Source organism: Scleropages formosus, chromosome 1 (genome assembly GCF_900964775.1).
Source record: "Scleropages formosus chromosome 1, fSclFor1.1, whole genome shotgun sequence".
Taxonomy (NCBI): Eukaryota; Metazoa; Chordata; class Actinopteri; order Osteoglossiformes; family Osteoglossidae; genus Scleropages; species Scleropages formosus.
Window position 1 is genome coordinate 11,031,232 of NC_041806.1, and position 21,594 is coordinate 11,052,825.

At 43.8% G+C, this 21,594-nt stretch overlaps 2 protein-coding genes across 7 annotated transcripts in view; one reads left to right on the top strand and one right to left on the bottom strand.

Moving 5' to 3' along the window:
- hectd4 (HECT domain E3 ubiquitin protein ligase 4) overlaps positions 1-15,435 on the top strand; it is a 73,163-nt gene extending 57,728 nt beyond the window's left edge. For all 6 annotated transcript variants that reach the window (XM_018752933.2, XM_029258961.1, XM_029258993.1 and 3 more), the window contains 14 exons: positions 339-562; positions 907-1,052; positions 5,158-5,261; positions 6,219-6,342; positions 6,765-6,955; positions 8,187-8,333; positions 8,765-8,884; positions 8,972-9,127; positions 9,460-9,563; positions 9,656-9,877; positions 10,311-10,477; positions 11,026-11,221; positions 12,386-12,608; positions 13,380-15,435. In XM_018752933.2, the coding sequence (XP_018608449.2) occupies positions 339-562; positions 907-1,052; positions 5,158-5,261; positions 6,219-6,342; positions 6,765-6,955; positions 8,187-8,333; positions 8,765-8,884; positions 8,972-9,127; positions 9,460-9,563; positions 9,656-9,877; positions 10,311-10,477; positions 11,026-11,221; positions 12,386-12,608; positions 13,380-13,516 (2,261 nt within the window). In that variant the 3' untranslated portion in view covers positions 13,517-15,435. The remainder of the gene's footprint in view (positions 1-338; positions 563-906; positions 1,053-5,157; positions 5,262-6,218; positions 6,343-6,764; positions 6,956-8,186; positions 8,334-8,764; positions 8,885-8,971; positions 9,128-9,459; positions 9,564-9,655; positions 9,878-10,310; positions 10,478-11,025; positions 11,222-12,385; positions 12,609-13,379) is intronic.
- Positions 15,436-17,651: 2,216 nt separating this feature from the next.
- On the bottom strand, positions 17,652-21,175 carry LOC108934798 (L-serine dehydratase/L-threonine deaminase-like). The gene is made up of 8 exons (XM_018752900.1): positions 21,121-21,175; positions 20,469-20,643; positions 20,210-20,249; positions 19,921-20,060; positions 19,738-19,829; positions 19,152-19,379; positions 18,823-18,947; positions 17,652-18,719 (listed from the first exon to the last, which is right to left on the bottom strand). Exons 2-8 carry the CDS (start codon positions 20,619-20,621, stop codon positions 18,526-18,528), a joined length of 972 nt encoding a protein of 323 aa, XP_018608416.1. The 5' UTR covers positions 20,622-20,643; positions 21,121-21,175; the 3' UTR covers positions 17,652-18,525.
- Positions 21,176-21,594: the final 419 nt, after the last annotated feature.

Genomic DNA, 21,594 nt, shown 5'->3' on the forward strand with positions numbered 1-21,594 from the left:
CTTTAATATCCTTTCATGAACAAATGTTTTTTGTTTACACCTCAACATGTTGGCTGTGGTCAAAGAAGTTTTTTTTAAAAGCAGAGAGGATGTCATGTTACGCTGGTTATGGAGAATAACTTACGGTCATTGTGCTCTGCATGTTTAACCTAAAATTGTATGAAATATACTTGACAGGTGGTGTGCAGCAGAGCACTCACAGAATTTCAGTAAAGGTGCTGCTTTCAGTTGAAAGGAGGCTTTTGGGTAGCTTGTTTAAGAAGCTTTGAAGTGGATGATTATGGTATTGTTCTTAGAATCCTCCACCTAAATGTCAGGCCCCTGCCCTGACTTCCCAGGTGACAAGTTGGTGCCAGGTGTGCGTGATGTGCTGACCGACATCTTCAAAAGCTGTGTGCACTCGGAGCAGATGCTGAGCCTCACGCCGGCCAAGCCTGTCAAGGTATCGGACATATACCTGAGCAAGGAACAGATCAACTCACAGACCCCAGGCAACCTCTTGTATGTGTTCTTCACTAATGTGCGGCCGCCCAAGAAACTGCTGGAGGACCAGCTCACGCAGGTGTGTCTCTTAGCTCTGATCTGGTCTCTGTAATGTATGTATAAATCAGCAGACCACACATGTGGATATGCAGTATGTACTTCATCTATCATCACATCTATGTATGGGACAGCTGATAATGTAGCAGAGGGACCTGTGATGCCAAGGTCACATTCATATCTCTCATTCTGCTGTAGTACTTTTCAGCTTCAGTTGCTTTGGAGAAAGCATCAAGATAAATTACAAAATGTATGCATGCACAGCTGTTCATATTTTCTGGTCAGTTTTTTGGTTCAGTTGACCTTCTCAGTATTCTACAATGTAACTGTAGTGTTTAACACTCGCTGGTGGTAATGTATTTACAGATTCTGCGGAAGTATGGTGCTCCCAAGCCCAACAAGAGCAAGTACAGCAAGGCAGGCAAGGAGCAGCACCCGAGTAAGGTGGTGAGCACTAAGAGGCCCATTACCAAGCCACCCACAAAGGAGAAGTCTGTGCTCAACAGTGTCAGGTCAGTGGTACCTCCCGCTGACTTCTATGCAATATTTTCTAGTGTCTTTAAAATACACTACTTCAGTCACACTCTGGTCCTGATGATTTTTGACAATATTATTGATATAGCTGCCAAACTGGAAATAAAACCAGATAATGGTTTGTTGCACGTCAGGTTTGGGTGTTGACTGCGCAGAGTGTGGAGGTGGCTTTTCAGTAGTCCCACCCCCACCCCATATCACAAAATGATAAGCTAAACAAAGGGGAAAAAAATGGGAAAAGGCTTCCCAATCCTCACAGTGCTTACAAAAGTATTTATTCAAGCCCCTTAAGTTAACACCATTTTCTGGATTTCAAAAGATGCATACAAATGTCCTCCCTATTACTGTTTTTATTGATCTATTTTATGCTGTATATTTTGAAGGCCTAAATGATACAATTAAGTAAAGATCACTTTTTCTGGATATAAAAAAATCACTGTAGGGGTTATTAGTCAGGCTGTGAAGTCACTCTAAAAATGAAGACATGGAATACCACAGAAGATAGTCATCCAAATGCATAAGTCAACAAAGCGTACAAAAATATCAAAGTGCTTGGATGTCCCATTGAGCACTACTGGGTCCATCAGCAGGAAGTGGAAGGTGTATCATACCACCCCGTTGCTGTGTATCGAAGGCCGTCTATCAAAACTTGGCACTTGAGCAAGATGTAAATTAACGCAAGATGTAAATGATGTAATGCATGTAAATAAATGCCATTACTCATCTGAAGTTCCCCACAATTTGTGAGAGGGAACCAACTAGGATGTAGGAAAAGGTGTTGTGGTCAGATGAAACCAAGATGGAGCTTTTCAGCTAAAATTCAAAGTGCTCTGTATCGCAAAAACTTAACACTGCCTATGCCTCAGAAAACACCATCCCAATCGTCATGTTTGGACATGGTCATGTTACTATGCCAACACTGAAAATGCGCTGATGTCACCTCAACTGGTGATGAAGCGTTTGCAATCTAAATGCCAAGCCTGGCAAACACCTAGACATCTGACACCGTCCCAACGTTGAAGTATGGTGGTGGCAGCGCAATGCTGTGGGGATGTTTTTGATCTGCAGGGATTGGGAATCTTGTTAAGACTGATGGAAGAATGGATGAAACTAAATACAAGGAAAAATACTGCATGAGAACTGGTTCCAGTTGGCCAAAACTGAGGCTTGGGAGAAGGTTCACCTTCCAGCAAGATAACAATCCCAAGCACAAGACCAAGGAAACATTGGAATGACTCAAAAGCAAAGTGAATGTCTTATAATAGCCTAAACAAAATCCTAACCTCAACCCCATTAGGAATCTGTGGCACTTTTTTTTTTAATTGTAGTCCTGAAGCATCATCCAACCATCTTGAATGATCTGTAGAAAATCTGCTAGAAAGAATGGGACAAAATTACTCCTGAGTAGTTTGCAAAGCTGGTTCAGACTTATCCCAAATTACCTAAGACTGTTACTGTGACAAAAGAAGGCTGTACTAAATATTAATATGTGGGGATTCAATACTTATGCAAGTAGTTTCTATTTTTAAATCTTTTGCCAAATTCTTCACTGTGCCTTTGAAAATTAACTGTTAGAACATGTAGTTTCACAATAAAAATATTCATTGGAAGAATATGTGTATGCACATTTACATTTATTCATTTAGCAGATGCTTCCCTCCAAAGCGACGTGCATCTCATAGAAAATACAATGTGTGCATTACATTAGCAGAAAAACTTAGATGCAGATGTGAGATTTTTCAGTGCAGTTTCTTTTCTCCATTTCACTCAATATACATTACACAAGTAGCTGCATAAAACTGTCTGAATATCGATGATTCCGTCCTAGTAATTTTTTAAAAATTTACTATAAATAAACATTTAAGTTTATGTTATGGGAGTTGTTGTGTGAAGGTTTATCCATTGTTTAAAAGGCATGATTTCAGTTGTAGTGCATGAACACTTAGACATTACATGAACTTGATATATCATGGTTGAAGTCTGGAAGACGTGAGTTTTAAGACCTTTTTAATGTGGACACACATTCATTTGTGGTGAGTGGGGGGGGGGTTCATTCCACCACAGCAAGCGGTGCTTTATCTTTTGTGCATGGGACCACCAAGCAGGCAGATGTGGTTGGGTTGTTTGGATGATCAAGTTTTGCGGATAGCCTGGTGCATTTCCATTTATGCTTTCGTATGCCATAACCAGGGTCGTAAATTTGATCCAGGCAGCTATAGGAAGCTAATGCAAAGAGACAAGGAGGGGGATACTTGTTCAGGAGCGTTCTGCATCAGCCGCAGAAGTCTGACAACAGTAGCTGGAAGGCAAAACAGGAAAGAATTGCAGTAGTCCAGATGGGATGTTACCATGGCCTGGACAAGTAGTTGCACAGAGTCTGTTGTGAGATGTGAGGATGGATCCTGTGGATGTTGTGCAGGATGTATCTGCAGGTCCAGGTTGTGGCTTTGATATACTGAAAGAAAGATGGACTTGAGTCAGTCATCAATCCCAGACTCTTAGCCAAGGAGGCTGGCAAAATCAGTGAGTTGTCCAGCTTGATAAAGAGTTCACAACAGGAAGACAGGCTAGCTGGGAGGTGAAGGATCTCTGTTTAGGAGAGGTTGAGTTGTAGATGCTGATCAGACATCTATGTGGAGATGTCCGACAGGCAGGCAGCGATGCTCCAGGTTCATCAGTGTAACTGTGATAGTTGAATCCATGGAAGGCAATAATGGCTGTGGGAAGAAGTGCAGATTGAGAAGAGTAGAGGGTCCAGTACAGAGCCCTACAGGCCACCAGTTAAGAGAGGCAGAGAAGAATGGGAGCCCTGCTAGACCACTTGATAGGATCTGTCCGTTAGGTAGGACTCAAACCGTTTTAGTGCTGTTCTTTTGATGCCAAGATGACCAGGACAGGAGAGTAGAATCCAGTAGTTCACAGTGTTGAATGCTGTAAATGGGTCAGGGAGAATGAGGACCGAGAAGAGAGGCCAGTCTAGATGACTGGAGAGCATCAGACATTGCCAGGAGTGCTGTCTTGGTGGAGTGACCAACTTTGAATCCAGACTGATATCCATCGCGGAGATGGTTCTGGGTGATAAGTTCAGATTGTTGATCACAGGCTGCCCGTTCTAGAGATTTAGACAAAAAGGGAGGAGGGAGGCTGGCCTGTAGTTTTGGACTGAGTCAGGATCCAGAGAGTTTCTTTACCAGAGCTGAACTGAGGGCAGTTTTGAAGGCAGATGGGAAGCAGCCAGAGGAGAGTGAGAAGTTGATAATCTTGGAGATGAAGGTGGAGAGTTGCGAGGAGATGGTCAGTAGGAGTGTTGATGGGATCGGACCTAGCGAGCAGGTGGTAGCTCTGTGTGAGTGTAGGAGGTTGGAGATTTCAGGTTTTGACAGGCTTCAATTCAAAGAGCAGGTATTCATCTTTTGATATCAGGGAAATCGTGCTAGCTTTCAAGGGGCTTGAATACTTTGGCAATGCAAAATAACTCTGCACTGGGGCAGCCATGCATGTGCTGTTCTTAAAAATCCACAGGTGTAATTTAAGCAGCACTAAGTGCTCATGTCATCAGTCTTTAACTGTCACTCCAATGTCTTCTTTTAATGACTCATAATTTTTGTCCTGTTGGCCACACCTGTTGCTTGTTCTCTGTTAAAAAGCCCACTTCAAGTGTGACTGTCAGATGGGGTAGGTAGGGTGCAAGGACAGCCGCCGACCTGCCACATGGCTATTAAAAGAATCTGACTTTTAAATGAACTTTTCCAGGTGTGACTCCTGTTTTTTGTCTGATCGGTGCTAGTAGTTACATCATTTTACCACGAGCACTTTAAAAATGCTTTCCACCCCTTGGACTCGGACAGAAATTGCTTCAAAATTAGTTCCCACACATGAGAGCTCTGATTAGTAACATATTCATATTCCTCCTACCCTTGAAAAGGAGCTTGTTTCTGATGTGGTAGTATTTTGAAACAACTTCCCACACAGTCACCAAGACTGTGTTCTTGTCTTCCCACAAGACAGAGCATTATGCTAAGTTAAGTTAGGCATGGTCACTCAGTAACATGGCTTCTAGCACAGTCCTCCTGTCCCCCATAGAACGGCGCTGAGTGAGAAGAAACCTGTCCTAAAGCCGAAGTCCCCAGAGAAGTCACGGCCTGATGAGAAGGACATGGATAAATCTCCTGCCAAGAAGCAGGAAGGTACTGCCTATCAGCCTCATCCCAAATCACATCTTGGGACACTTGTGACACCCTCTTCTTATTGGCTGTGGGTTCCATGAGCACATCACACATGAATGTATCACACAATGGCTGTGTGATGTGGTCATGTTGTCATGCCAACGCTGAGAATGCTGCTGAATAGCAGAAAGTAATGGACAGGAAGGGAGCTGTTCTGCTATTCTTCAAAAGTATGCTGAAACTAAACTGCCTCCGCAACTTATGAACTCAATAGGCCTCTCATCTGTTTGTAGCGTTTTTTTTATTTTTGGTAAACCCAGATATGTCACAATCAATGAAAGCTTAATTTAAGACTGTTTATTCATGTGATAGATTCTGTACAAATTTTATATCGACCTGTAATAAATTCTAAATTTTCTGTAAGATTTTATTTCTCATTAACTGCTTGTCCTGTGCGCAGGGTCAGTGTGTCCATGAGGTAGAGAACACCACAAAAAGGACAGCAGTCCATTGCAGCATTCATTAAGATCTGGCCACTTTAACTTAACATTTTAAAAAAAAAACAAAAAAAAACTTTCTCTCGAAAAATTAACGTCAAGCTTTCATTGATTCATGCCATAAACGTGCAGTGTTTATCATCTTGTTACTTGGCACGTACAAACTTCAGACATGAATTGTAAACACTGTAAGTAAATTATTCATGTCCCAGTTCCTATTGTTAGGGTGCTCTTCACTGCAACTAATGGCTAGATGTTGAAATACAGTTTGTTTCCAAGCATGTCTGAGAACAGACCAGCAAAGGAAGTATAATTTTGAAAAAAAAGTGTCTTTCATCAAAAATTTATTTGAAGTTTCGTGAAAATGAGAACCCAATGTCCTTGCATTTTCATTTTTACGTTCTTTAAACATATTCCTCTTCTACTGTTGTCTTGCAGTGGATTCATTAACCTGCCTGTCCTCTGTACTGTGTGTCCCCAGTCCCCGAAGAGAAGTACCTTACTTTGGAGGGCTTCCACAAGTTTGCGGTAGACCGGGCCAAGCAGGATATTCGGAGCCTGTGGAGAGCCCTCCTGGCCTGTGGCTACGATCTCCACTTTGAGAGGTCAGCACACATAAGGAAGATGGGAACATGCCATCTGTAGTATAAAGACAGGTCATCTGTGAGGAATTGCTTTGGCTTCCTTGTGATACTATTGTACTTTTCCAACAGATTCCCACACTATTTTGTCATGAAAAGTGCATGCATGTCAAGTAGTGCACAATAGCAGTTGTGATCCTTAACTTTGCCACTGTACGGACTACACCATACTTCTACAGCTGAAATTTAGTAATTGATGAATAGGATATGAATGAAGTCTAATTTATGTATACCTACTTTACACAATTTTTTTTTTTTTTTTTTTTTCTTTTTCTACTTTCAACTGAACATTTAGTCAATTTTAAATGTGTAGTATTTATTGACAGTATTGGGTGCTGTGCTGAAAGGCATAAACTTATCTGAACTCTTGTCATTACTGGACCCAGGTGCACATGCATTGACACACGCCATGCCCAGAAGGCCTGTAAGAAGTGGACGCTGGAGATGGATGTGGCGCTGGTGCAGTATGTTAACCGGCTGTGCCGCCACCTTGCCATCACACCAAGCCGCCTGCACCCCCATGAAGTGTACCTGGACCCTGCAGATACAGCAGACCCGCGTGTTGCCTGCCTGCTTGGTACGGCTGTGTGTGCCTGCCCTCAGTGCAACAATACACCAAGCACTTTAGAGACGGAATAATTTTGCAATTAAAAAAAAACTTTTTTCGGAGATGATGGGGGGGGGTGGAATACAGAGGGAGTTACAGGCTTCTGTTAGGATGTGTGTGTCTGCACGTGTGCTGACCGTCACGCTCATCATTGTCCAGTTTTTATATATACCCATCATCAGTGTAGGTTCTCAGGTTAAATGCAGTTGGCTAATGAGGCTGTTGTCACACCCACATGTTGAGGAGCAGCTGATCCAGGATGAACTAACTTGACACCCAGTAACAGCTTTTAAACTTTCTCTATGACCTCACCTACCATCTACTGAGGTGCATGTGTCTAATGAACTAAGATGTACCTCTAAGTCTGTAGGTTTTCTGTGTTTCAGATACAGATGATGCCAGACTTAGACTGCTGAAATATCTTTTGTGTTCTTTCCTTATTCCAAAAGATTCTGTGTGTCTCTCTCTCACACAACACTTAACAGAATATAACAGGATTTCAACAACATACGGGCAATCAGTTCTCTGGAAAAATTCTAATACACAATACAGCACACGACCAAAAGGTTACTGAAGTTTACTGGGGATGTCCATGTGGCACAATCTACATGGATATCCCTAAAAACATGATAGGAATCTTTCATATTACATTCAAATTGTTATGCAGGTCGATTGTAAACCTTAAATGTATAACTTTCTTCCTTTTTAAGTTTTTGAGGGCACTTCTGTTGTGCACCATTGCAATTTCTTGGCAAGCATTATAGAATAATCAGTATGTATCAAGTCCATTAAAAACAGAATCTGGGTTGTGGTTTAATGGGAATATAAACGGATACAGATCAATTTTTCCTTTTTTTTGAATGGTTAAGTGAAACTGTCTACTTGTGTCCTGTCACATTCCCTGTCTTCTCAGAGTACCAGGAGTGACCGCACTTATAAAACTATTCATGAACCAGACATCAGTCTAGAACTTGCTATTGTATTGATTTGGGAGAATACTATTCAGATTTTTAATTGTTCTTGTTGCATGATGTACATTGTTGTGGTCTTGTGTACTATAGCTCATTGAGTCAGAGGCTAACATGGAGGGAAAGACATGATCCTCTCACTTGCAGACTAGTTGATTAATCTTCTGGCTAGGAGCTTTAGTCCCACATTGGGTTTACTGTGGCTCATTGCTTGCTCCTCCTGTCCCTGACAGGTGTGCCTGTGGAGAGCCTTCGTCTGCGATTTGCTCTTCTGCAGTCTCTCAACAACACACTGGAGAGCTTCTTCCTCCCACTGGTGGAGCTGCGACCGACGCCTACTTACCAGAACAGTATTGCTGCACTTTTGCGAGAGGCCAAAGGTGAGATTTATGCTCATCAATTGAAAGATGCTGGCACTAAGCATAGTACTAAGGTGCATTCGGCAACAAAAAGCTTTGGAAAAGCACAATGATCAAAGCAGTGTATTTGTTACCACTGTTGTTATGGTTTAAAACAACTCAAGCACCTGCCTGTAAAACGCGTCATTCAAATAACAAATATGTGGAAAGGTGTATCCGGTGGTGGAATAATATGTGGAACTGTCAGGAGAGAAGTCAGTCTGAAAGAGGTCTTTTAAGACCCTTCCTGAATACTGGAAAGGAATTTGGCAGTTCTCAAGGAGAGAGGTGCACCACATTGGAGGCAAAAGGTGCTTTCAATTTTGGAGCCCCTTTGGGTTGGACGAGCAAGTTGCCAGAGCTGGAGGAACACAGTGCTCTTGCTAAAGGCACCTACTCCAACCCAACAACAGGTCTGATCTTCTATGACACCAAAGTGATGGTGATGAACCGGGTGTTGAATGCCACAGTGCAGCGCACGGCTGACCATGCCGCACCTGAGATCACGCTGGACCCACTGGAGATTGTGGGAGGTGAGTGTGGAGGAGGGTAGAGGTGTCTGCTCTTCTTATTGCTGCTCTTGGGAGACTGATGGATTTGTTTGTGGTTTGGGTGTACAGGGGAGATCCGATCCTCTGAGAACACATACTTCTGTCAGGCAGCCAGACAGCTCTCCTGTGTACCCTCCTCGCAGCTTTGTGTCAAGCTGGCCAGTGGGGGCGACCCCACCTACGCCTTCAACATTCGTTTCACTGGGGAAGAAGTGCACGGCACCAGTGAGTCCAACGTCTGCTTAAAACCTGTCTGCAGGTTTCAACCACAAATGAGCATTAATAGATCTAGCTGGGTGGAGGAACCCAGGTACAGCCTGTAGAGAGAAGGCCTGTCGAGCTCCAGCCATCACTACAGTTAACTCATTTGCGCTTGTGCTTTCTATTGATGTTGGTACTTTTCCAGGTACAGCTGTTTAACGCCCATTGATACTCAGGTTTATAGTTATTGACTGACTGGGCCTCGTATGCCGCATGCTTGAACCTGCAAAATTGTGGTTATAACGGTCTCCATCACTGCAACACCTGCTAGTAATGCTTGTCTTGCCTCTCTGCAGGCGGCTCTTTTCGCCACTTCCTGTGGCAGGTGTGTAAGGAGCTCCAGAGCTCGGCCCTGTCCCTGTTGCTGCCCTGCCCTAGCACCGCTGCCAGCCGGAACAAGGTACTGCCCCATTGTAGTTTTCGTTTTTCCCTTCCCAGCATGCACCTGTGCTCTGTGAACATAGCAAACTTCACAGGAGCCCTGTGTTGCAGGGCAAGTACATCCTGACACCGTGCCCCATCAGCTATGCCGAGGAGCAGCTCCTGCACTTCTTTGGCCAGCTCCTGGGCATCGCTATCCGGGCAGACGTGCCGCTGCCCCTGGACCTACTGGGTTCCTTCTGGAAAGGGTTGGTGGGTGAGCCACTGGATCCCGACATTGACCTGCAGGAGGCTGACCTGCTCACCTACAACTACGTCAAGAAGTTTGAGAATGTAAGAGGGAGAGGAGGCCCCCGTAGGAGTTGTATGAACAGATGTATGGCATATCATACCACTAAAATATACATGTAAACACTAATTAAAAGGCAAATACATATTTGCAACATTTATAAACAATTTAACAGATTTGTAAGAGAGAGGATTAACATATAAACACAGATGTACTTAGTCATAGGTGCACAAATATCACATACACAAAACACTGACATGGAGATGGAGCTAGACAGTGGTACCTAAACAGCATTTTCAGTTTAAATAACTGGAGTTCATGAAAGAAGAAATCATACACAGTGAACTCTCTGGAGTTAAATTTGCTAATTGTTTAAATAACACCGGTGAGATGAGTTGCTCCATTCTCGGTAGTGTATTCAACCAATGTCTACTCTGGTGCCTTCCGTTGTCGTTCTGGCATGGCCTTTACCCCCAGGTGAGTGACGAGGCGGAATTGGAGGCATTGTGTGCTGAGATCTCCTCCCAGCATCACTCGGGTGAGAGCCCTGACTCACCAAGCAGGCCATGTTGCACCTTCTCCTTCATCAGTATGACTGGTGAGGAAGTGGAGCTATGCCAAGCTGGACATAACCTCACTGTCAGGTAGGGGGCACTCTGCACTGAGATATGTTGCTTGACCCTTGAGTCCAAAAGGCCCATTCACTCACTTTTGCTTTTCTTTTTTATTTTCCGCTTTTCTTCATTTTCCTCTTCTGGTGCAAATAACACAGTGAAACAGGAAAATTACTACACCTTTGGTCCCTCCTCTTGCTACATGTTTATATTTACACTATTAACTTGTTTAGCAAAACCTTTCAATCACCATGTTTTTTTAACAGTTTGGCTTAGACATAGTTAAACTCACAATCGCGTTTCCATTTTGTTAAACCAAATTACTGTTAATCAAGGAGTTACATATCATAATGACATTTTTTTTAAAATTGCTTCTAAAACTGGCTAATAAATGTACTGATTTGAAATTCTCACTGTTTAAAATAAATGTACTTATTTTCCTGGATATTATAATCTGTGGACACAAGTCCAGTTCAGTAGGTGCCATGTTTGCACCTACTGGTATGAGATGCTGTCTGTGAAGTGGCGCTGATATTGTGTGTGTATGTGTGTATGTGCGCACATGCGCTCACACGCAGTTGGGAGAACAAGGGCATGTACGCACGGGCAGTCAGGTCTCTGCGACTGCGAGAGCTGCAGAACGTGGAGTGTATGACGGCAGTGCGTGCAGGGCTCGGCTCCATCATCCCACTGCAGCTGCTCACCCTGTTCAGCCCCCTGGAGCTGGAACTTCGCACCTGTGGCCTGCCCTACATCAACCTGGAGTTCCTTAAGGTACTGCCGGCAAGCAAAGGTGGTGCTGCTCAGGTCAGCATCCCATCACAACATGATCCAACATTACACATAAGCTCTTCCTCAAAGGTCAAAGTGTTTAGTTCAAGTCACAGTGGTTTCCAGTAAATTTTGGCCACAGAACACATAACATGCAGTAAGTGTATAAAAATGAATACTGGAATCAACGAGTATGTAAATATTAAGTAACCAATAAGGAGTATGGCAAGCCCTTCCTTTCCAAATGAACTCATTGCCCATTAACACCACATGCAGTCAATAACAGCACACTTTTACCACTGTGCCATTTTTGGATTATGTTTACTAATGCTCACTTTAGTGACCATGCCTAGGTCTATGACTGAACCTGCATAACCTACTACAAATTTCTGGGTTTTTGCAGGAAGAGCAACTTATGAAAGTGCATTAACACATTGACAGGTTTGAAATAAGTGGGGGTCTGATGAATAAATATCAATATTTATTTGTAAATAAAGACCTGAAATATGTGTTTTTCCTTTAAATTTGATTAATGTAAAGCTTTTCAGTTTGTTTTATATTTGGTGGGGGAGAGTAAAAATACAGTACGGTTAATTCTGAATCGTGTGTGTGTGTGTGTGTGTGTGTGTGTAATATATATGCATGTTCTATGTAGTAAGTTTATAATGTACATTCTGCATAATGGACAAAGGTAAGAAATTGTTGTGCATTGTTTTAATGCATTATTTTCAAATTGTGGTATAATAGATTTTGAGTGGAACCCCCACACAAACACAAAGGTCAGAGTAAGGTACATAACATAAATGTATTTCACATTTCCTTGCCTTTTCATGTTTCCCTGTGTTTTGTGCACCCTATGAGCTGTTACTAAACTACTTACTAAAGCCATTACTATCATCTGAGTCTCATGATTTCTAGCAAAATAATGAAGTAAAAAAAAAAATGCAAGTAAACATACTTTTTTAAAGGTACCTCATTGCAGTTCATTTTGAGTCACTGTTCTAAGCAGATCCTGCCCTGCAGCATGCTGGAGGGAGATGCTATAGAGTTGTATGGCACTGATGGTGTTCTCTCTGACCTACATACCATTTCCTGTTCACATTGGCTCACCTGGCTCATTCTTGAGGATTGTTGGTCCACAGCTGTCCCCATGACCCCTTTTCCCAGGCACACACCATGTACCAGGTGGGCCTGATGGAGACAGACCAGCACATTGAGTTCTTCTGGACCGCCCTAGAGATGTTCACACAGGAGGAGCTCTGCAAGTTCATCAAGTTTGCCTGCAACCAGGAGCGCATCCCCTTTACCTGCCCCTGCAGAGATGGGGGCCCCGACACTGCCCATGTGCCCCCATACCCCATGAAGATTGCACCACCTGATGGAGTGGCAGGTAAGACCTCTCTGACATTTAGTCCCTCAACACGGTTTTTTCACTTTGTCAGGTCCTTTACTGATACATTCATCCTATTGCCTTATGAAGAAGCTGTCGTCCTGGTGATGTAAATGTACCACTTCCCCTTGAACAGAATCTGTTCTTGTCGTCCAGAAGTGATATCAATTTCTTTTGGCGCATTATGGTGTCGTCCTCTTCTTGATGGCCTCAATCAGAAGCATACCTGATGGGAAAAGTCTGAATCCCAATTGTGCTTTGCACTAAACTGGGACAGCAGGTGGTGCAGTGGTTAGAGCTGCTGCCTTCCACTCAAAAACCCAGTTTTGAATCCTACCTCCTATAGTGGTACACTTGATCAAGGTACTTACCCTGAATTGATACAGTAATATACCCCCATAAGTGGGTAAATCAGTGCAAGTAGTTTAACACCGTGAGTCATTTTGGAGAAAAGCATCAGCTAAATAGATAAATGTAAATACAATATTAGTGTGCTAATCTCTACTACTTCAAAGTAGAAGCTTATTGTTGTGGTTGTTGACATCAGTTGATATTAATGTTTGTTAAAAGTTTACTGCTTCCTCAAGAGAGCTCAGTGTGTAGAGGTTTTTAGTTGTAGCCCTTAGACGCTTTTCTGAGCTGTGTAACTACTGTAACTGCATCTCTCCAAGAGACCTACAGGACGATGGATGAGAACCTTCTGTACCACTGATCAGCAAAGGTCCCTTCCTCATCCTGATGTGTTTGTGTGCGTGTGTTCGTTCCCACCAGGCTCCCCGGACTCCCGCTACATTCGTGTGGAGACCTGCATGTTCATGGTGAAGCTACCGCAGTACTCCTCGCTGGACGTCATGCTGGAGAAGCTGCGTTACGCCATTCACTACCGCGAGGACCCGCTCAGTGGCTGAAGGCGGCACTGTGGGCCTCACTATGCCCCACCCTGCTGTCTACCCCCCCAGTCTGCTCTGTAGCCCACCCCATCCCTGTCTCCTGAAGGAGGCGCTGGTGTTACAGGCCTTTGTTTCCTTTAGCTGAGCTGGGAGACCATGCATTCAGGCCTCCAAAGTCCCATTTGTCATCTTCTTAAGCGGTGACAGTTCACATCCAGAAGTGACAAGTGTACATTCTATGGCCCTTTTTGACTGAAGCCAAACCAGTTGTTGTGTGTAACAGGGGAAGTGGGAAGTTTTCTCTGCTCCCCCTCCCCATTTTGACCCCCTCTTCTGGCTCTTCCCCATCTCTGTTTTTCTCTCTCCTTTTCTTACCCACACAGGGAAAACACTTGGACATGCTTGAATCCTGGACTTCATCGTTCAACCAAAAGTGGCAAAACTCCAGCTGTTTGTATTTCTCTGGTCTCCAGAGCCACTGCACATGAAAATGCCAAAAGCTGTGCAGAGGTCAAAGGTAACCACTGCCAATCGAGGTCATAGTGTTCAGTGGAGCCTCGTGCATAGAAGGTGTCTGTATGATGGCTCTGCAGAGGACTCCCACTGCTCCTGTATTTTTCCTTCTATTTCGGCTGGTTTTAATATTGGACATACGGAGGGGGAGGACATTGTTCCTGTAGGGTTACAGGCCGCTTCTGTGTAAAGGGACAAATGGCAGGCGGCTGCGTGTGCGCTGTTCATCAGCATGTGGACACTGTACAGTAACGCCTGTAAAGCTTCATTGTTACTGCACACTTCACTGGCCTCTGGGCACATGCGTACATAGTATATTGTATTCAGAGCTGTAGCAAAATTGTGAGGCGCTGTTCCAAGAAAGAACTTTGCCCCCAGTCTCTTGTGAACATTGTAGAGAAAGAGAGACTCCAGAATGGGCAGAGCCTTTAGTAATGCCCTGGTGGATGATGTGATGAGGTCTGCCTGCTGACAACTGACTGGCCCCCTGCCACACATGTCCTTCCACATGCCACTTACCTGCAATGGTGGCTGAAAGCTGTGCATGGTGGGAATTCCTGCTGGCACACTGGTTCTGCTAATGCTCGCCTGCTGGGTTGGACCCAAAATATCAATAACTGCCTTTTGCGGAAGGGCTGGGGTGACCAGCTGAGGTCAAGTCCTGGTCTTCTGTTTTTTTTTTTTTTTTTTTAAATTTTTTTATTTTTGTCCTTAACCAAAATATTTAGCTATGTAAAGAAATATGTACTTTAAGGAAATGTAAATAGAATTCTACGTTCAGCTCAGAGACAGTGTTTTAAATAGCTGTTTCACATCACTTAGGGATTTTTATTTTCTGCCAGAAACAAGTAGATTATTAAAATTGAGTTTGAGTTGGGTGTTCTGCATTGGATTTCCAGTTTGTTCATTAAGTTTTGAAAATTGGGAAAAAGACCAGTAATATATCAGTTAAATATTGTAACTCAGATCAATAATGTGTTCCTCCTTGCGTTATTGGTGAAACATTCTGTCGTGTAATTGAGCAGTGGTGTTCAAGCAGACACTGGGGAGCTCTGCGGTGGCACTGGCCTTCTCCATGGCCCTTCGCTTATTTAGTCTTGAAAGGAGTTGATTGTTTGCCAATTTTTTTTCTTGTTTTTTTTTTTGGTAATTTCACGAATGACGATGATAGCTGTGACAGTATACCGCTGCTAACCAAGCTGCTCTCTTGCAAAGAAAGATTGGAGAATAAAGGACATACATGTGTTACAAGTAAGAAAGTGTGCTGTACATTTACTTGATATTTATTACAATTATTTATGGTTGCATTAACTTTTACTGTCTGCCCTCTGTGCATCTGAATCCAACACTGATGTCTGAAATTCTACAGAGGAGCAAATGAAGTTATTGATTTGTGTCACAACAATAAATTGTCTTGATGTAAATTTTGTCAGTTTTTTTTTCTTCAGGTCACATGATGCTGCTATGTATAGAGACATGTGGATCCTGTCTTTATCTTTTGCATTGTACATACTCTGTGTCTGTTTTCTCCATGACTAAAACTCTTGAAAGTAGTTTTGTATTTAACTGGTATTCAACAGATGCTTTTCTCCAAGGTGATGCAATGCTGGATGCCCTGCACTAAGCTCCTTACAAGTATCAGTTGCTCCACATCACAGAGCTGTGCAACACAAATGCTATAACACACTATGGGCAATTGAGTTTCCTGTCAACCTGAAGTGCATGTCTTTGAACTGTTGGAGGAAATAAGGACACGCATGCAAACATGCAGACTCCACACCTACTGAGTTGGGATCAAACCCACATCCAGCAACACAGCCCAGACACCATGCTGTGTAGTTGGATTATTGATGGCACAGTGTATTGAATTTTATTTGAAGAAGTTTGCTTTTGTCATCCTTCATATTAGTGATACTCAGTGACATGTTGAAAGGTTATAACCCACGTGGGGGAAAGTGTGGCCAGAGTGTCAAGGTTGGTTTTGAATGCAGGCTACAGATTTTTTTTTAACTGACTGATTCAGGCTGTGCTACAGTGAGTTGAGCAGTCAACTCTGCTTTGCAATATGCAGATTCCCCGTGGGATCTGCTGTGCAAGAGCTCAAGCTGATCCCTCAGGCCTAACAGCCCTTATATTGACTAGTCACGTGCAAGCAAGTTTCATGTACGTACTGTGCATGAGGAAAATGTGAGAATGCTTTGTGCTGCTCAGAATGCAAGATGGTGGTAAGGCACTACGCAGCATCCATGGCCCACATATGCTGCCCACTCAGGTAGACTGAAGAGAGCAGGTGTCTGCACGGACATCCCAGAACTCTAGACATGCTACTGAACTGCTGCCCGAGAGGAGTTGAACAGTGCAGTCACTATAGCCCAGTCACTGGTGTAGTTTCTCTAGTTCCCTATCACACTCCTATTATGCTGTGCTTTTGCGACAAGTGGCCAAACATTCCATGAACACAGTATACGGCCTGTCTTTCACTCACAATGCTATCTACCTACATTTATTCATGTAGCTAACACTTTTCTCCAAAACAACTTACAATGTTAATTATTTACCCATTAATACAGCTCTGTAATTTTCCTGGAGCAATATAGGGTAAATACCTTGCTGTAGGGTACTAAAGCCAGAAGTGGGAATCAAACCTGCAACCTTTGGGTCCAAAGGCAATAGCTCCAGCTAGCTCGTGCATGGAAGCACCAAGCGAGCGGAAGTAGACAAGCGAAGGGGTCTCGTTGGGGTATAGTGGTTGATCAAGTCCTGTAAATTGCTGGGAGCAGTTCTATTGATCTATTTGTAGGCAATAACCAGGGTCTTGAATTTGATCCGGGTAGCTATAGGAAGCCAGTGCAGAGAAATGAGTAGAGGAAATACGTGGGAACGCGTCGGCAAGTCTCTCGGAACTCGTGCAGCAGCATTCTGTATGAGCTGCAGAGGTTTGATGGCAGTAGCGGAAAGGCCACACAGAAGAGAGTTGCAGTAGTCCAGACTGGATGTTACCATGGCCCGGGCAAGTAGTTGGGCAGAGTCAGTTGTGAGGTAGAGACGGATCCTGTGAATATTATGCAGGATGTATCTGCGGGACTGGGTTGTGGCTAGAAAGATAGATTTGAGTCAATCGTCACTCCCAGACTCTTAGCTAAGGAGGTAGGCAACATAAGTGAGTTGTCCAGTTTGATTGATAGATTGTGATAGGAGGACAGGCCAGCTGGGAGGTGAAGAATCTCTGTTTTGGAGAGATTGAGTTGGAGGTGGTGATCAGACATCCATGCAGAGATGGATGACAGGCAGGCAGCGATGCATGCAGAAATGTCTGATGCTCCAGGTGAAAAGGAGAGGAATAGCTGGGTATCATCAGCATAGCAGTGGTATTTGAATCTATGGGAGGCTATGATTGGGCCAAGGGAGGAGGTGTAGATTGAGAAGAGTACCTAATACCAAGCCCTGCGGGATACCAGAGGAGGATGAGGACTGAGGAGAGGGATGCGGTACTAGCCAATTGGAGAGCATCAGACACCGCTAGAAGCGCCGTCTCAGTGGAGTGAACAACTCTGATGTAACTGTTTTCAACCTTTCAAAAAAGTGTTTCCATTGTCACTTTTTTCTTTGCCCAAAGTCACTTCCAAAATCAATTCTTGGCATAGTATATTTTTTTTTATTAAACTGCATCTTATTTACAGATCTTAATTTGAAGCATTATACTAGTACAGTACATGCATCTACAAGAAATTAAAATATTAACTGTCCTAGTAGACCCACTCTTAGCGAGCATCAGTATTAGGTGCCAAGCATGGGCAGATACATTTTAGGTTATTTACTGAAGCAATTCAAATCATCATTATAAAGTTTGTAGTGTAATTTCCTGTGAGTTTCCTATTCTTACTTAGAAACAAACTGCATTATGTTAAGTGCTATTTGAGGCCCAAAAGTCCAAAAACAGAGAGGCATGGGCAAAAAGTGCATAATCACCTTTGTGCCTCAAAGTGAGCCCCAATGGAAAATGACCTGCAAAGCAAGGTGTCTCTGTGTCTCACCTTTGCCACTCAGTTTTCTCTTCAACTCTACAATTCTTTGTTCATCTGGCCCTGGTGACGATTTGAAAGTGACTAGTTCAGAGAAGCACTATGGTGGTCATAGATATCATAGGGTTCCACTATTATATAGTAATGGAATAATCTGTACAACACTGAACAGGGTTATTTTGCTTCGTTCAGGGAAATATGATATACAAAATGATTAATAAGATGATACTGATACACCTTGACATGTTTAAAAAATTTCACATTTTAAAATGTCTATCATTTGAAAACGGGCCTGACAGCAGTTTTATTAACTGTAGACCTCAGTCCTGCTCTCATTTTGTTTTCTGGAGAGTTCCAGTCACTTTCACACATCCTGGAATGATATGATTATCATCAGTTCAGTGGCCCTTGACAGCAGCATCCTGCCTGCAGCATGTTCAGACCATTGGCCTGTGACAGTAAGGGTACAGGCGTGTGTTGCTCTTCTGTCAACTAACACAGGTTGAGCCGCTTTTTCAGCACCTGCAGTTGGCCCAAGGTGATGTTGTTGCCGCCGCACACCACCACCACCACAGGCCCCAGCTCCTGCGCCAACCTGCCTTCCTTCTGCAGTCTGTTGATGATGTTGCAGTAAATGGCTGCCAGGGCAGCACCACATGCTGGCTCCACCAGGATTTTTTCATCATCTACAAATGGAAGGGGCATAAGTGACTCCAAATTTGCCTAAACGTTAAAGCTCTCACACTTCCCTGATCAGAGCTGGGATGGATCTGTTTTCTGGAAACTCACCTGCGAACAGCTCAACCGCCCTGACAGCCTCCTGGTCTGTAACAAGCTCTGAGAGAACTGTGTGCTCCTGGGCCACTTGGAGTGCCTGCGCCGCCACTTGGTTCAAGCCCAGCGTTGTGGCGACACTGCCGAGAGGGGACAGAGTCACACAGCGTTGGGGCAAAGCATGCATGAAACAGAGTCATCCTTTCCAAGCAGTAACTTGAGTGCCCAGAAACACAGATTTTTCAAACCATTCTGGTTATGTCTTCCTTTTCAGGTCCTTTAAGTTTTACTGTCATGAACAGGGTAATGCTAAATTTCCTGGTCCACCTCAGCACAGTACCTACCTTGTTATTTCAGACAGTGTGACAAGTTCTCCTGCTCTGAGGGCAGCATTCAGGCTGTCAGCACCAATCGTCTCCATGGCGATGATGGGAACATCCCCCCAGTTGGCACGCCGCAGCCCCTCCACCACCCCACAAAGGAGGCCCCCACCACCCACGGACAGCACTATTGCCCCAGGCTTCACTTCCAGCTCTGCTTGCAGCTCCTGTACCAGTGATGTGTGGCCCTCCCTGTGCATGCACACACACCAAGTGATGAGGCTTGCAGGACCAACACCATACCTCTGTTTACATGGGTCACAGTTAAATGTGTAACAGTATTGCTGGACAACATCAACTTATGAGTCTGTGAAGTTTTAATGAAAATAAACCTTTCAATCTCAACAAGTGCATTTAACTCAAATGTATGCTGTTCAGTAAAATCCCTTTATACATTACTAATTTTTTGCTATATTAACCAAGCTGACACAAGAGCCTCAGCAGAAAAAAAAAGCCAAAATGCAGCACAAATTAAAGATGTGTGGTAAAAGTGTAAATACTGACATTTTCACTGTTTGTGATTTTCAAAGCTGTCACCACAGAAGCTCACCAGATGAGGGGGTCATCATACGGGGAAATGAAAACCCAGCCAGGGTTGTTGGCCACCAGCTGCTGGCCGTACTCGATGCTGTCCTTGAGCACCTGTAAAACAAGGCCAGGTAGCCACACCTGTCAGCCCCTTGATGTCATGTGCTCATGGTGAGGATGGGGAGAATGAGGGGCCACCACCCACCTTGCCATGAACCAGTACTGTAGCACCTTCATTCTTCAGCTTTTGCACAGTGAAATGGGGTGTAACGATGGGCACCACAATGGTGGCGGGCACCCTCAAACGTCGGGCAGAGTATGCAGCAGCCATACCAGCATTCCCTCCTGCAGCAGAACAGATGAACAGCACTCTCAGACCAGAGAGCCCTCCTACTTGGCAGAGACTCTAGAAATGTACTGTAATTCTAACATTGTAAGTTGCTTTAGAGAAAAGCATCAGCTAAATTAATAAATGTAAATGACTGTCCACCTACCTGAACAACAGACAAATCTCTCACAGCCCTTCTGCACCCACTGTGAAAAAAAAGCTTATGTTAATGAAATCCTTCAATGTCTTCACTGAAGCAGAAGAACAAAAGATTTTTCAGTGACTAAACTCCTCAAACCAGTCTGGACTGGCTTCTTCTGGTCTCCACAAACTAGATCCAGTGCAATTCAACCACCCCTCACCCCACTGAACTAGTTCCCCAGTGACAGCCCATGCAAGGATCACCGAGGGCGCCTGGCACTCACCGTCTTGCAGAGATGTCCGATTCCACGGATCTTAAAGGACCCAGTGGGCTGGGCAGAGTCCATCTTCAGGTAGACAGACGTCCCGACCACTCTTGATAGGGGCAAGCTCTCCCGCAAGGGGGTATGCAGATGAAGGGGGCCCTGGGAGTTCATGGCAGAATCTGGAGTAGTGAGCCTGAACAGAGAGAGAAAATACCCAAGTGAATACAGAACATCAGAACAGAATACAAAATTTGCAGACAAGAAGAAAAAAAATACTATTCATTGATCTTTAACAAAATAGCATTACTACCTGTTATTAGTTTATTATACATATACACACACACACACATATATATATATATATAAGCTCACACACGATAAGGAATACAGTACTGTTTGAAGTTAGCATATGAAATTCATTGTAAAAAGTAGTACTGTAGTTTTAATGCAGAACAAGTCTTACTGAAACATCACATCATCATGAGGATGCGTTTATTTTGTGTCCAGACTGTTACAAAAAATAGAGGTTAGCGGTGGCGGCAAGTAGCATAGTAGTTAGAAGTGCTGCCCTCGGACTGGAGGTGACAGGTCCAAACTTAAAATTAACTGATACAGTAACCCCTACACAGCTGCATAAATTAGTAAATAAATGTAGCCCTCCCCCTCCTACCTGTCAGCCTTCAGCAAGCGATGTTCAGCGCTTTTTCTCAGCACTACCCTGTCGTCCGCCTCTTAATATTGTAAGAGGTCCGGAAGACGTCATTGGGACATAGCGGGGTCCTGCTTGGGCAGCCAATCCCGCCCCGGACCACAGGCTGCTTTTCGACCAATCACCGGGGTCGGACCACTCTGAAATGCGGAGTACGAGACAACCTCTGACCGCCCGTAAGGACTCTGTGTGTGTGTGTGTGTGTGTGTGTGTGTGTGTGTGTGTGTGTGTGTGTGTGTGTAAATTCAATTTATGTTTGTACAGCGCTTATGTCAAACAGTGACACATAGCGCTGAACAACGGATGAGATGCATACTACAAGTATAAGACTGACCATACATTAAAATTGCAACAAGAATTATGTAAATTATTAAAACTATAAATAAGCCAAGTGTGTGTGGGTTTATGAGATTTCAGAATTTGAGAGGCTGATGA

What these genes read in the sequence shown, in the direction of transcription:
- LOC108934798 (XM_018752900.1), bottom strand. Translation starts at nt 20,621, where the DNA reads ATGAACTCCCAGGGCCCCCTTCATCTGCATACCCCCTTGCGGGAGAGC. An exon ending in TCGGACATCTCTGCAAGACG is followed by an intron (nt 20,250 to 20,468) that starts GTGAGTGCCAGG and finishes TTTTTTTCACAG; the next exon opens with TGGGTGCAGAAGGGCTGTGA. An exon ending in TATGATGACCCCCTCATCTG is followed by an intron (nt 19,380 to 19,737) that starts GTGAGCTTCTGT and finishes GTGCATGCACAG; the next exon opens with GGAGGGCCACACATCACTGG.